This window comes from Medicago truncatula, chromosome 8 (assembly GCF_003473485.1).
Source record: "Medicago truncatula cultivar Jemalong A17 chromosome 8, MtrunA17r5.0-ANR, whole genome shotgun sequence".
NCBI lineage: Eukaryota > Viridiplantae > Streptophyta > Magnoliopsida > Fabales > Fabaceae > Medicago > Medicago truncatula.
Genome location: NC_053049.1, coordinates 1,024,938 through 1,040,572, shown reverse-complemented (window position 1 = coordinate 1,040,572; position 15,635 = coordinate 1,024,938). Strand labels below are relative to the sequence as shown.

Genomic DNA, 15,635 nt, shown 5'->3' with positions numbered 1-15,635 from the left:
TGTATGGGAAATTAAGTATTTTAACCTTTTTAATGGATGATTTTCTTAATTTAAAACTCTTAAAAGAGTATCTCGAGAATACTCATTAACAAAAACTCTATCTTTAAATGACCCATGGATCAGATATTTTTTTTCTTTAAAGTAGAAGTCATACTCAAGACGTATCAGTACTAAATGTGAATATATATTTCTTTAATAGCAATTAAGATTTGAACATCACTTTCTCACGTTGTAAGAGTCTAACTCATTCCGTTAAAACAAACTACGTTATCATTGATTATATAATTTATTTAAGAATAAATGAGTTAGAACTCAAACCACTATTTGTATTAAATTTATAAACACTCCATCTATCACTTTTTATTAAAAAAAAAAAGTTAACATGTCTTTACCCCCTGTAATTTGGGCGAGTTTCGGTTTATATCACTTTTTATTAAACCACTTTTTAATAAACCGGAACTCGCTCATATTACAGGGGATAAAGACATATTAACCTAAAAAAAATTGTTTTTAAATCTATTAAGAAAAATGGATAAGGGATTTTATGTGTTTATCTTCTTAAAAATGTCATTTATGTATTATTGTGTTTAATTTTAATGTTTCATCCTTCAATAAATACTCAAACTCAAATCAATCGATAACAAAACTAAAGAATTCCTCTACAATGAAACTAGATCTCATATACAAATTACTAAGTGCATATTTTTTTTATTAAACACATTAGTATATAAATGTGAGTAATTTGTATACGAGATATTGTTTTAATGTGAATGGATTATTTGATTTTGTTATCGTTTGACTTGAATACTTTTTTGTACTCGTTATTTGTACATGTCTATATTTTTTTAGAGTAATTTGCAAATTAACTTATATTTAAAGACATTTTTCTTTTTGAACGATATTTATAATTATTGCGGATAGAGTATGTCCAACCCTTTTATAAGGTTGTCAAAAAATAACTTCTTTAAGAATGTATGAGTAGTTGAAGACTTTTCAATTATGAACTCAATTATTTGAATGTATTTATTGGAATGTTTGTTTCTAGAGAAGGGAATAATAACTAATTAGGAAAAAACTAAAGCAAAAGAATTATCATTTATTATTTATCTTTTTTATTAGGAAAATGTTTAGGGTATAAGAAAAGGATAAAAGTGGAATTAAAAAATACATGTTGCATTAAAAGGATAAAGTTTTAAATTTTTAAGATTATGAATGTACAATTTCTAAGATCAAATTTTTATATTTAATTTATTATTTTGTGCTCTTAAAACAGAAGTTAGCAAGACCATTTTGATTATTATCTCACCTCGATGTCACGAAGGTTGGCCTCTTTTTCTTTGTTCCAAAGCCTCAACGTTGGATAGAATTAGGTAAGTTTTTGAAAGAAACAAATGATGTGGCATGTATGTGCTCCTAAAAAAGGACGAATAGTCAGTTGGTGTGTGCTGCAAATTATTATTAGTATCATCTTACGTGTGGAAGGTTCCGTGAAGATCATGAGATACTTCCTCTCTCTCATAATGTGGCCATTTATTTTTTTCACATTTTTTAAGAAAAGTTATAGTGTAATTAATGTGTCTGTTTTGTATATTAATATTACGAAATTGTCTTTTATTTGTATGTGTATTAAATTTGATTTTTCATATTTCAAAACAAGATAGTAGTATTAATTAGGGGTATGTTTAGGAAAAAAAATAATAAATGCATCTAGTAATTTAAAAAGGGGTTTATATTTAGAGACAAAAGTAAAATTAAATGAGTGTTTACATATAGGGACGGAGGGAGTATATTTTTTCTTTTGGGTCAAAGATCATGAAATATATTTCATAAAAATTAAATTAAACGTTTGGTATTTTTAACTTATTTTTATTTTCATATTTCACGTTTGTTCTCAAATTTTTCATTCATTTCATTATGGTCTCTTCTCATCTATGAGACATTTTGGTTCCTAATTTCTTTGTTTTATTTTAATCTTTCGAATTATGTTTTAAGTGGTTCATCATTTCTGTCAATTTTTCTTTTGAGTTTGTCATGTATTCCATCTACTTTAAAATGACTAGTTGATTGTTTCGTGCATATCAATATGTAAAATTTTGATTATTAATGTTTTTTTATTAGCAAAAATATAAAAAATTTATAATTATAAAATCTTTACAAGAGCATATATATGCTACCATTTGTCTTTCCACCTCATTTGACATTGACGAAGGATCGATATTAAGAATCTTAAAAGAAACACATTTTAAGGTATCAGTCCAATATCACCAATTTATCCTAAGTGGTCGAGCAAACAATATTTAAAAAGCGTAAAACATATCACAACCGTATGAAAATAAGGTGTTTGTTTTTGTATTCCTCAATCATTTCTACATTTCTTATGTTTCTTCTTCTTTTTGCCAAGGCAAGTGCCTAACAATCAAAACGTGATGAAACATAGAAGATATTTTACGAATTCAAATTTAAAAGAATTTTGCTCTCCTCCTGCACTTTTTCGTTCGCACCCTGCAGTCAGGGCCGTCCTTGAGGGGGTGCAAACAGCTCTACTGAGCTAGACCTCCAAAATTTGGGGCCCAATTTTTTTTTTTTTTTTTATACACTGCATGTAAATAATTATTATATACAAGCAGCGTGACAAATATAACAGTTGTTGCGCATTGTCCCAGCGATCCAGATGCTTCTTTTTATTTCCTTGTCCCTGGTTCAACACTCAATAGGCCAGGATTCCCGTTTATGTTTAATTAAATTTTCTTTTTATTCTTTTCGCTTCTTTGATTAATTTATCTTTTCCTTTTTTCTTGTCTTTTTCTTCTTTGATCAATTTTTCTTTTTCTTTTACTTTTTTTTTTAATTTTATTTTTAGTATGAGAGGGTTTACTGTGGATTTGACTCTCATCATTCCTCAATACCGTCTTCAAATCAGTCAATATTTATTGTATAAATAGTAAAGCTCTAAGCCTCTAACAATAAACATTGTTTTTTTTTTAAAAAAGTAAACATTATAAATTACTCTCTCAAATAAAAACATTATAAACTTTTTACGGACCTTATTTTCAATTTAAATAGATGATTGCTCTTTTAAAAAAAAATTATATTTTTATTTAATTAGGGACGGCCCTGCCTGCAGTCATGCCAAAAATACCCTTGCGCTAGTTAAGTAGTGCAAGTGTTAAACTATGCGTTACTTAACTAGCGCTGCGTCACTTAAGATGTGCACGTGTACAAATAATGTATGAGTTAACTCACGCCGCGTAAGTTAACTCACGCAAGTTTTAAACAATCAAGCTGGGATTGTTGTTGTCATCATATGTGCATAAAACAAAAGAACAAACTAGCCTTTTATATTAATAATATGCTATCCCTTTCATACTATAATGTTGTTGTGGTGCTTTGTTATGATTAAGTTTCAACTTTTACAAGTCTTGCTGTCACATTTTCTATGCAAGAAGATGGATTCTCCCATACATATGGCTTTCAATTATAGCTTTGCATGCCAGCTCTTTTGATTCATTGGCTTTGCATTTAATATTCATTGGCATGGTATTTAATATTCATTAAATGGTTTCCCTGCAAAGCCATTGTTATGAATTAAAGGATTCTATGGTTCTAGGTCAAATGTAATGAAAAGATAGATTGTGTAATTTTTTCTAGGAGTCATTATTACCAAGAAACAATTGTATAAAAGATAATGAAATAGTACATAGGTGTAACTTATTTATAGTGACTTGGAGTAACTAACTCCCCACCTAACTTTCTACATAGATAACTTGCTCTCCAAGTTATCTTCTTCACTATACTCTAATAGTCCTCCTCAAACTCAAAATGGAAAAATTCACCAATTTTGAGTTTGAAATACAAAGAATATTCTAGTTTATTCTCACTATATTGTAGGCAAAGTAAACTAAAGAGTAAACTAAGTAAAACAAAAAAAAACTGATAGAAAAAGAGGTAACACATGCCCAATGCAAAACACAGATCCTTCCATAGCCCATGCCCAATAGAGAATCCCAATTCAGCTTCTGAATGTCTTCTTCTGTGTAGTTTCAAACTTGCCACTGCTGAAACGCACTTATAGGAACCAAAACAGCTTATAAAAAAAATGCTTTTTCAAAAGTAGCTTATTCCAAACGCTTTTGGAAAACTCGCTTTAATAAAGCAGCTTTTCTAAATCGTGTTTCTGCAAGGCAATTTTATGAGAATAATGATGTTGAATCAACAAAACTGCAAAAGTGATTATGCCAACAGACTTCATCGAAACGTGATGCTGCTAACATGTTGTTGAATTCGTCAAACACGCGATTCGCTCAATCAAAGTGAAATTCGTCATCTTCGTCCAGAAAATAAAGGCTTCGAACCATAAACGTGCTTTAACACTTTGTTGTGAAAAATGATTCCGCAAGAAGCATTACCAGAAAAGAACTGTGCCAAACGCGCAATGCTTTTGACCAGCTGCGTGTGATTGCCGGAAGAGAAACGGTTATGCGCAAACTGTGTTGATTCCGGTGAGAGTGAATCTGCGAAATCAACCACAAACTACTTTTCTTTCCTCTATCCCAGGGAATCTACCACAATCGAATTCGAGTAGAGGCTTCGTAAGCAACGAAGAACATGAGTGAAATTGAGATAAAACTTGACAGAGAAGAGAGCAACAAACCACAAAGGTTTCCGCCGGGATCGAAATCGACGATAAATTCGTCATGTAACTCAAAAATCTGAATCTTGTTGTTGACGGCAGAAGCTATTGGTTCCTGTTTTCCTGCGAAGCAGCAAACACCGTAAACAGGTCCAAAGCATGTGATAACAGTATTGATGATGAGATGCTTCGATTGCTTGAACGCGGCTTCAAAAACATGGAACTCAGATTCGCGATTGTTCGAATTCGTTGATTTGGAAGAAACGATCAACTTTGAATCAAGAATCTGTGTTTTCTGGTTTTCTTCTGAAGCATCAATGGCAGAGTTGCAATTGCTGCAACGTGAATCAATCAGAGAACAATGAACTGCACCGATCTTGATGGTGAATCCATCAACGGTTGGAGCAATCCACGGTGAAGGAGCAGTGGTGGAAACTGAACCGCCAAAACAACCGAAAATGAATTCTTGCGAAGCAGAAGAACATGAATTTTCTGATGCTGAAGCTTCAAGATCTTCTTCTTCATCACCATCGGAATCATCTTCTTCATCAAAAACTGGATCAAAGGATTCCATAATTCTAGATCAAATGCAATGAAAAAATAGATTGTATAATTCTCTCTAGGAGTCATTACCAAGAAACAATTGTATAAAAGATAATGAATCATATAGTAACTTGAGTTGTCTAAGCTAGATTTAAACTTAAACCAACACCTTTCTAAACTTTAAGTTGCATCTTTACTGATAATAATTTCTTTGGGTAGAGTAGTTAGTTTGAAATATGATGAAATAACATTATTTTCCAACGGTATGACTAAAAAGACATTCAAATAAAAAAATATATATATATTATTATATCCCTTGCAAACCTAACTAGGGTCACGTTTCATAAATCAGCATTAACTCGTTTATTTGCCGTAAAGTCACAGCTGTTAGTATAGTTTGTTAAATCATAGGATTAAATATGTTTTTGGTCCCTATAAATATATCAACTTTTTGTTTTGGTCTCTACTTTAAAGTAAACTCATATGTATAATTCATATTTTTCAATGAAATTTTGCAGAAAAATTCATAATATTATAAGAATCTCTCCTAAAAAATTTAGAATTTTTTTAACAAAACATGAATTTAATATGAATTTTTATATGTTTGATTGTTAAAAATTCATATTAAATTTATGTTTTGTTAAAAAATTCTAATTTTTTTTAGGAAATATTTTTACAATATTCTACACATTTCTGAACAATTTCATTATAAAAATACTAAAATTAACTTAAAAATAGGGACCAAAAGTAGTGATTGAAAATTTTATTCGGATTAAAAGTTGAAGGAAAATTTTAAAGGGACTAAAACGAAAAGCTGATATATTTATAGGGACCAAAAACATATTTAACCCTAAATCATATGCACATATATATTCATACGAGATATACTATTTTGAGTTTTGACACACAAAAACTCGAACGATATCATACATATATGATAAAATAAGGGTTAAACAACCCAAAAAAAAAAAGCAATTTTATATTGAAGAACGTAATATGTCTATAATGAGTTTCTTAACATGCATCCTTAATGTACAAATTAGCATTTGTCTTTTTTACCATCAAGCAATAGAAAATAGAAGACAAGTTGGATTAGGAAAGAGTTTGATAGGACCACAATTCACTATTCTAATTTTAAAATATAACTTTTTTTCTTTTTTAAAGTACTGACTTTATTAAAATAAAGGTGGCAATAAGTCAAAAGCCACAGCTGCAGATATACAAGGAGGGATTTCCTCAACCCATATGAAATCAGTACAAGATAGTAATGCAAATTTAGCTAAACAGTGAGTAACTTGATTCGCCTCTCGACGAACATGGCAAAATTCTAACCTTTGAAAACTTGAAAGGAACATTTTGCAGTCTTCAACGATTGATCCCAAATAAGAGAGTTGGCGTTGATTTTCATTGATGCAAGTGATGATGTTAAATGAATCTGATTCTACAATCAACTTAATTTAGAAACAACATATCCTTTGCAAATTCCAACCCCTTAAGTAAAGCCAAACCTTCAGCTACATTTGAATCTGGCAGTGCCAATATGCACCAGCACTGCGCTGCAACAACGACGCCTTCTGTGTTTCGGATAACCGCTGCTAAATCCCCACTTCCCGTCACTATTCGGTCCAGCTGCATCTACATTCATCTTGAAAGAATTTCCTATAGGTGGAGTCCAACGCACTGCCGATACCGGAACTGGAATAGGATTTATTACTGAACACAATAGCAAGGCATCAATTGAATTTAATTCATGAATTGCTTTAATTGCACTGTTACACACAGAGAGCATTAGGCATATCAATTCCTTCAAAGCACCTTTATTCCTCACCTTCCATATCTCATAACAGATAGCTACCACCAATTGCACAATATCTCTTGCTTCATGAATAATAATTTTGGTTAGCCATTCATTAAAATTTAAAGTTTCTTCACCATTGGTAGTAAAATTTATTCCTAAGGGTGATGCAAACCAAACTGCTTTAGCCCAATCACAATCCATAAATACATGGTTAATTGACTCATTGTGATGATCACAAACACAGCACAATGGGGAACAATTAACTCCTCCTGTAAATGGAGAATGCGCCACATAAGTTGCATATGACGCAGAATTGTTTTAAGCTTCCATTTTTTGAAATTTAGGTCTTAATAAAACAGATTTCATGAAACATATTCAACAATTATGATTCAACCGCGGAAGCAAACAAAACATTACGACATATTTGATTTATCAAGATAACAAGAATTAGGTATTAGGAATACCTGGTTAAAGCTTTTATGGCAGCTCTCTCAACAGCAACAGTAAACAGAGAGATGATGTGATCTGAAACAAACAACAACGGTTAGCGGCGGCTGATTTGGTTCTTCCTCAACCGGTAGTTCTCTTCAGATGGGGAGAAGAGAGAGTTTGCCTTGACAAATGCATATTTTATATATTAATTAAAGAAAAGAAAAACACAATTAATGCATTATTATTTTTAAATTATAAAATCAGTTTTGAATATATAAGATAAATCAAACATAATTGATTTTCTCTCATTCTCAAGAATTAAACATGATCATTTAAGTCATGCATTTCAATCACAAGTATCAAGATCAACTATACATGCACAAACAAATAATATATCTTACAAAGTACATGTATCTACCTAATCTTTCATGTATTAAATATGACTATTTAAGTCATCTATTTCAATCACGAACAACACGTCGCGAACTACATGCACGAACTATCAATACATACAATGCATTCTTCGTGTATTAATATGACTCTAAGTCATGCATGTCATGTGAAAATAAATATTATATATGTTAGAAATACAAAGTGGTTATAATTTTAACATCTATTACATTTATGCATTATTAGCGAAAAGACAGGCACGATTTCCACTCTTTTTATTGCGATAAGTTTTGAAAATTATGAATTTTTTTTTTTTTTATGAAATTTTTATTTTGATTAAAAATATAAATATAAATATTTGTTACTTTCAAGTTATAACAAACCAAACTAACCATGATTATCTATTTCAATGACATCAACAATATAACAAAAAAATATAATTTAATTTTTTTAATGACACCAACAACAATCTTTATTGTAGAAAAAGCTATTTAAGGGTATAATTGGGATAATGAAAAGGTAAGTATAAATATACTTATCTAATTTGTTGCATTTTTTAAATAATAAAGAAAAAAAAACATATATATATATTCTTATCGTGTTTGTTACATTTTATTTTTAATATTTAAATTTATTCTTATCTGTTTGTTACATTGTATTGAAAATTAAGGGCATTTTCGAAAGAAAAAAAAAAAGTCAGCCGAAAAGAGCTGAAAGGATTATTTTCTTTATATATAGTATAGATATAGATATATATTATCTATCAAATACATGATTTCTTTATATATATATATATATATATATATATATATATATATATATATATATATATATATATATATATATATATAATTAAAATTACAATTAAATTGGTGAATTACATAATTGCCCTTCAACCTATTTGTTTTTGAAAAGGAGAAATAGGGGTTTTTTGTCCAAACTTTAAAGGTGTTTAATGCTAAAACACACCTTCACAAAAGTGTCTGGGTGTGTTATAACATTCCCCATATATATATATATATATATATATATATATATATATATATATATATATATATATATATATAATTTTAACATCTATTTCATTGACATATATATTATCGATGTTATTAAGTATTTTTTCTTTACTAAAACTAATTTTTGATGCTCTATAATTTTATGGATAAGTTATAAATTACATCATTTATCACTTGAAAATTAGAAAAGGAATATCAACATCATTAATTAAATGTTTGGTCTCATTGTTTTCATCAACTATATTGTATTTTCTCCTTCTTTTACTGCAAATGCGTAAAATTAAAAAATTAAAAACACTTTTGCCTAACGTTCTTAACAGTGGTGACGCTTTCCTACAGCTCCGGAGGTGTTGACAACAATGATTGGAGGAAGCAAATCGGCATCGACACCTCCGGCAGACTCGTCGGAGACATCATCCGAGTCTTCAGAAACTGATGATCTTCATGATATGGCACTGGTGACAGACTTTTCTACAGCTCCGAAGGTGTTGACAACAAAAGCAACCCGGCATCGACACCTCCGGCAGACTCGGTGTTGACAACAAAAGCAAACGGCATCGATATCTCTAGCAAACTCGCTGAAGACAACTACCTTCTTCGCAACCTGATGATATTCATAATATGGCACTTCAACGCTGGCAATCATCACCTTTTTTGTTTGTAGTGGAATAGGAATGCTGATCTTCATAAGGTTGGGGTGTTGTATGATAACACGTGTCAGTTTTTGATTGGTTTAACTTTTGTTTCTTCATGGTAATTAAATAACGGCATTATATAATGATAGCAACGTGTTTTTTTTGTTTGATGGCTCTGATTTCATTTCACGCTGATCGATGAGGTGGATTCATAGGATTCAATTAAAAGCATTCACACTTATCACTGAGATCCACTTATAGGCGGTTGTTAAACATTATATCTTTTGCCATTTCAGATTTATCTTTTCCATTAACAACATTATGTGTGAAATAATAAGATATTATAAAAGCGTGTTTGGGTTAACAACATTTTGAGATTATTGTTGTAAAAAAAAAAAAACACTTTTTAGATTATTGTATAGTTTCGGTTCAATAAAAAAAATGTAGTTAATAGTTTCCCAAAAATTGTATTTAATTCATTAGACTTATCAATTATGTTTCATACATAGAGGGTTTGATTGAAAAATATTAACGACTATCTTTATAAGATTGATTCATCTCTCTTTATAAAACTTCAAATTTCATAATAGAGGTTCTTATGATATTTTAAATATTCCTGCAAAATTGGAGAACAAAATTTGCTCAATTCATATATGTCTACTCAAAATAAAATTGCAATTTTAATTTGTATGTTTTGATTGAAAAATCAAAATAAATCAAGTTGTCTTCAGAATGATATGAAACTTTGAATATTGTTTGATGTGTTTTCATTGCCAACCAACCATGCCCAATAATAACTCATTGGGAACCCTTTTGAAGATGCACCCTAAAAAAATACGTATAATAAATTAATGTGTTTAAGCACTACATTTTTTTGAATAAAAACTAAAATTGCTAAAAAAAAAAATAATATTTAAAAAAAATGCTATTTTTCATGTTGGCAAACACATTTGGATATCTCAAATGTGTTTGAAACAGGTCAAAATCAAACAATTGGATAAGCTTAAAAAGAACAACCTTGGTTATGATATCTCAAATGATTCTTGAATCCTTGAGCGTGCATTGCTCTGTCGTGCAGGTTTTTGTTGTTGAATTTATCATTGTATTAGTGTGTGCAGATCCTAAAAAAGCATGCGACAAGTTTATTCTTAGGGAATGAATTGTGTAGAAGGTATCAGGTAAAATGTTTTAATGCTTGCTAGCTCGTCTTGATTTGGTGAAGCATTCTGGTGCGGTATGCCGAGAAGCGATCAGGAGTTAGAATTCTCTCCATTTTTCTTCTTCATTACTATAATTTTAAAGAGATTTGAAGTGTATATTAAATAATTAGACCCACCAAACTTTGGAAATGGAAAGGATCTTGACTCATGATAAAGGGTCTGTTTGGTTGAAAAAAAGTGAAGAAATACTAGTAAAGGGATAGTTTATTGAACTCAAGCAGCTTGAGAGTTCAAGGTGGGAAGACCTCAGCCATAAAAGATAAAGCTCAATTCACCCATTCATCCAAATACTAGCATACAATTAATTTTCTTTAAGTTGTTGTGAAAATACAACTTATCCACATACTTAAACCCTTATAACACGATTATAAGGTCATTTTTACATCAATGTTTAGTTTATAATAGCAGGTCCATTTCATCAATGAACAAAGACTTATATATTGAAAATGGAGAAGGAACTTCTTTCCACTTGGGGAAAAGGTAGAAAAGAGCTTCTTAATGCATAGTACTTGCTTTTCTGTTTCTCTATACTTTTAGAATTTCCAAATACCATAGTATCTCACTGGTTTGGTTCATACCTCTATTGCAAGACTATTGTCAAACCTCTCTTACAAGCTAATTACATCAACCTTCATCATATAACTAATTTACTCGCCAATTGAAAAATGAAACTAATTAATGGCTAAACTTCCATCTTTAAAGTTAATTTTATTTTGTTTCGAAACAATGTCACCAAATACCTACATTGACCGACCCAACAGAAACAACAGTTAAATTAAATACAAATCAAAATAGTACCTGTTTTGATTGGCTGCCAAACGTGCGTTTCTAGCCAAACCTGTCGTAGAAATAGGAAGCTAGAAAAACAAGCTTTCCAAACACATACTAATTGCCTATAATATTTGAAATACTTTTGTTTCAAGGCATAAAATTAAAAAATTTGACAAAAGTTAGACATATTTGAAATCCATTCTTGCACTCCTTCCAAAGGAAACTAACTCATCACCCAATACAAAAGATCGGCATAAAAAAAGTAGAAGTTTTAAAGAGAAGTAACCAGATACAAATACATTACAAATGAGTTAATCTAGCAGCATCTTTCAATAACTTCTTCTGAAGAAAGGAACTACATGCAACAACATTGATTCAAAACAATTACTAGGTTACAACAAAATGTGATTGTAAGAGACAAATAAATATCCTTAAATAATACTTGAATTTGTACGTCTCCACAACCACAATTGCATCAACCAAATTTGACCACAGTTATCAGCATATCAACGATTGCACACAATCATAAGAGCAACTTCAATTTAAAAACTTGACTACGCCTATGACTACAGCACATTAGCACCGACGCTTCTTGTGAAAGGCATGACTGGTGTCAGAAACTTGTCAATATCCAAATACTAAGAACATAAATGAACAATTCAAGATACAGTAACAATTAACAATTTTATCACTAATCATCATTAATACTGCTATAATACTAATAATTTACCTTCTTCACCATCTTCTACAACTGCTTCTTCATTATAATCACCTTCATCATCTTATTCAATATCCCCATACCTACCATTCAAATAATCCACAGCACCAGGAGTAAAAACAATCTTATCAGCATTCAAAACATCATACAAATTCAATGTCCTCGGCGTCAAAATCTTCAATGTCCCAGTATTCCTACTAGCCAACAACACTTTCTCCTCCACCTCCATCATAAAAAACATCACTTTCTTCGTCGGATCCAATCCCCACCTTTTCATCGCCGTGATAAACCCCTTCGTCACCTTTTCATCAACTTTCCTCATTACTTGCCATCTATTCCCTCTCAAATCAATTACATCTTTCAACATAAACCTCACCCTAGAAGATAAATCCATGTTGTTTGATAATATTTTCAAACTTTCGAAATATACATCCATATGTTCCTTAGCTTTGGGGTGGTCAATCATCTCCCCGATAGAACTCATCAGCTTGCACAGAGCCTCAACATCTTTCTCATCAGGATCCTGACACAGACCTGGTAACTTCTTTATACACTCATGAATTATCCTCTCTGTCAACATTTTCTTCTTATATAGTTCTCCAATAAATCTGATGTTTCCTGACATGCGCCTTCTTGCCTTGGTTCTTCTCTGCTCCCTTTCTTCATTTGACAGCTCGACCTCACCCTCGGCCTCATCAACCTTATTATCCTCTTCTATTTCTCGTTCACCCCTCTCAAATTCCTTCTGGCATTTGTTTAATAATAACCTTTTAAAAGTTATCTTTTCGTTGTCCACACTCAAATCAGGCAACTGATAAGCCAGATGTGAGCAAAAGTTGGCATACATTTCACAGAAGATAGGTTCCATCAGAGCCTTCTCGAAGATTTGTGAGACGACACCACTGAGATTGATTGCGTTGTCAATATTAACTGCTTTTACCTGTTCAAGAAGCCTATTGAAATTTTGAGGAGTTAGTTTGTTCAAGATAGCTCTCAGTTGCCTCTGCTTTGCCTCTTCTGCATTTGACACTTTACCTATTTTGTACTTCTTCTCAACCTTGTGCTGGAAGCTAGTAGAACGTTACCACCAGGGACAGATCCAGAAATTTCAGAAAGTGGGGTCAAGCTCAGGTATTATAAAATTTATACAAAATTATATAAAACCATAACCATTAAAAAATGATGAAGTCATTATCATTAAGCAAAACATTGAAGATTGCAAAAACCTAAAATTTGACAGAAGAGTCTACATGAATGGTCAAGATTAACTCATCTCATGCTCTCAACTAATACGAGTATACACCATGTACATACTTTCTATGTGTGCATGTTGTGTATGTGTCGGTGTCCGTGTCCGTGCATACACAGCATGCACACATAGAAAGTAAAACAAAAGATTGATAAAAGAATGAAACATCATAATTGGCACCAGCAGATTAACTGATGTGATACACCCTCTTTAAGTGAAAGCTCAATCAAGTCATGGACGAGCCCAATAGTGATGAGGAGTCAGATAGCCCAACACTTGAGAAGAGACAAACCAACTAATGCTTTGATCTTTCCATTATTTTTTAGTTCCACAAATTAAGCATATGTTTGTTATGCTACACTTGCATTATATAATATGTACTTGAAACCCTTTATGCTTATGATGAATAATAGGAATATTCTATTTCTCTTCCAAATTTCCTCTTCCTTCTTCCTAATTTGTCAAGGAGTAGACAGTCACTCGAATAGTGCTTCTATAATGATACACTAGGGTGTATCATGATGAGACGTTATAAAGCTCAATCCTAATAATGATAAAATCCTAATCCTAAATGAAATGAAATGATTAGATAAACTGTAATAAACATTTGTATGTCTCAACTTTCATGAGATAAACTGTAATGAACAAAAACTGTAACCGAAAAGATAAACAACATAAAAACAAAACAGTACCTGTAGTATTCTCTGATTGCTGATAAGCACATGTCCCGAAGTCGTTCATCTGAATAAGCATTTTGAGAGACAATTGGCCCTTGTGACTGAGTGTGAGGTGAAATTGCAACAGGCCTGTTGAGATTCCGATCATCGTTCCTTAACATGGGGTTGCTTCTTGGAGATTGATTGTTTCCCATACCACGACCCATGCTACCAGCTTGTGCTTGAGCCTGCCTCTCTTCCACAGCATCTCTGTGTACCTCCTCAATTTTCTTTGGACCATCAACTTTCCTCCTTACTTGCCATCTATTCCTTCTCAAATCAATTACGTCCTTCAACATAAACCTCACCATAGAAGATAGATTCATGTTGTTTGATAATATTTTCAACTTTTCGAAATATACACCCATATGTTCCTTAGTTTTGGGATGGTCAATCATCTCCCCAATAATACTCATCAGCTTGCACAGAGCCTCAACATCTTCGTCATCAGGATACTCAACATCTTCCTCATCAGGATACTGACCCTGACCTATTAACTTCTTTATACACTCATGCATTATCCTCTCTGTCAACATTTTCTTCTTATATAGTTCTCCAATCAATCTGATGTTTCCTAACATGCGCATTCTTTCCTTGGTTCTTCTCTGCTCCCTTTCTTCATTTGACAGATTGACCTCAACCTTGGCCTCGGCCTCATCAACCTTATTTGCCTCTTTTTGTTGTCGTTCACCCCTCTCAAATTCCTCCTGGCATTTGTTTAATAATAACTTTTTAAAATTTATCTTTTCGTTGTCCATGCTCAAATCAGGCAACTCGGAAGCTAAATGTGAGCAGAAGTTGGCATACATTTCACAGTAGATAGGTTCCATCAGAGCCTTCTCAAAGATTTGTGAGACGACACCACTGAGAGTGATCGTGTTGTCAATATTAACTGCTTTTACTTGTTCAAGAAGTCTATCGAAATTCTGAGGAGTTAGTTTGTTCAAGATAGCTCTCAGTTGCCTCTGTTTTGCCTCTTCCTTCTTCTCAGCCTTGTGGATCATCAAATAATACAACTCTTTACCCCTCTTCCCGGAACGGCTATTTCTTTCCATTTCTAGCATATTATTCAAATAATATAACAAATTAATTAATTACTTGATTCCAATACAAGCACAAGTGTAGAGACATAATAAAAATTAGGGCAAAAATAGTAACCCTAATAATATATTAGAAGACAAAAATAAGAATAAAGGTAACAACTTACATGGATTAATATTTGTTAACAAAATGACAACAATAGCTTCACCTTCAAGTATGATCTCAACCCAGTTGATGATTGAAATGCAGAAGAAAGATGTAGAAGTGAAGTGTCGCCTACAGTACAATTTAGCTTTAACTTTTCATCTTCTACTAGTTGGTGAGTCACTGAGCACTAGTTTTCTTTTAATTTTTTTTGGCTAAAATATGGTTTTAGTCCATGCAAATATGCCCCGTTTTAGTTTTAGTCGCTGGTAAAAAAAAATTTGTTTTTGGTCCCTACAAAATTTTTTGTTTTTGAAAATAGTCCCTGAAGG

At 31.7% G+C, this 15,635-nt stretch overlaps 1 protein-coding gene across 1 annotated transcript; it reads right to left on the bottom strand.

Moving 5' to 3' along the window:
- Positions 1–11,778: 11,778 nt before the first annotated feature.
- Positions 11,779–15,487, bottom strand: LOC25500065 (uncharacterized). Its single transcript, XM_013588385.3, has 3 exons — positions 15,326–15,487; positions 14,095–15,175; positions 11,779–13,223 (listed from the first exon to the last, which is right to left on the bottom strand). Exons 2-3 carry the CDS (start codon positions 15,171–15,173, stop codon positions 12,218–12,220), a joined length of 2,085 nt encoding a protein of 694 aa, XP_013443839.1. The 5' UTR covers positions 15,174–15,175; positions 15,326–15,487; the 3' UTR covers positions 11,779–12,217.
- Between the last annotated feature and the right edge of the window lie 148 nt (positions 15,488–15,635).

What these genes read in the sequence shown, in the direction of transcription:
- LOC25500065 (XM_013588385.3), bottom strand. Translation starts at nt 15,173, where the DNA reads ATGGAAAGAAATAGCCGTTCCGGGAAGAGGGGTAAAGAGTTGTATTAT. An exon ending in GCAATCAGAGAATACTACAG is followed by an intron (nt 13,224 to 14,094) that starts GTACTGTTTTGT and finishes ACGTTCTACTAG; the next exon opens with CTTCCAGCACAAGGTTGAGA.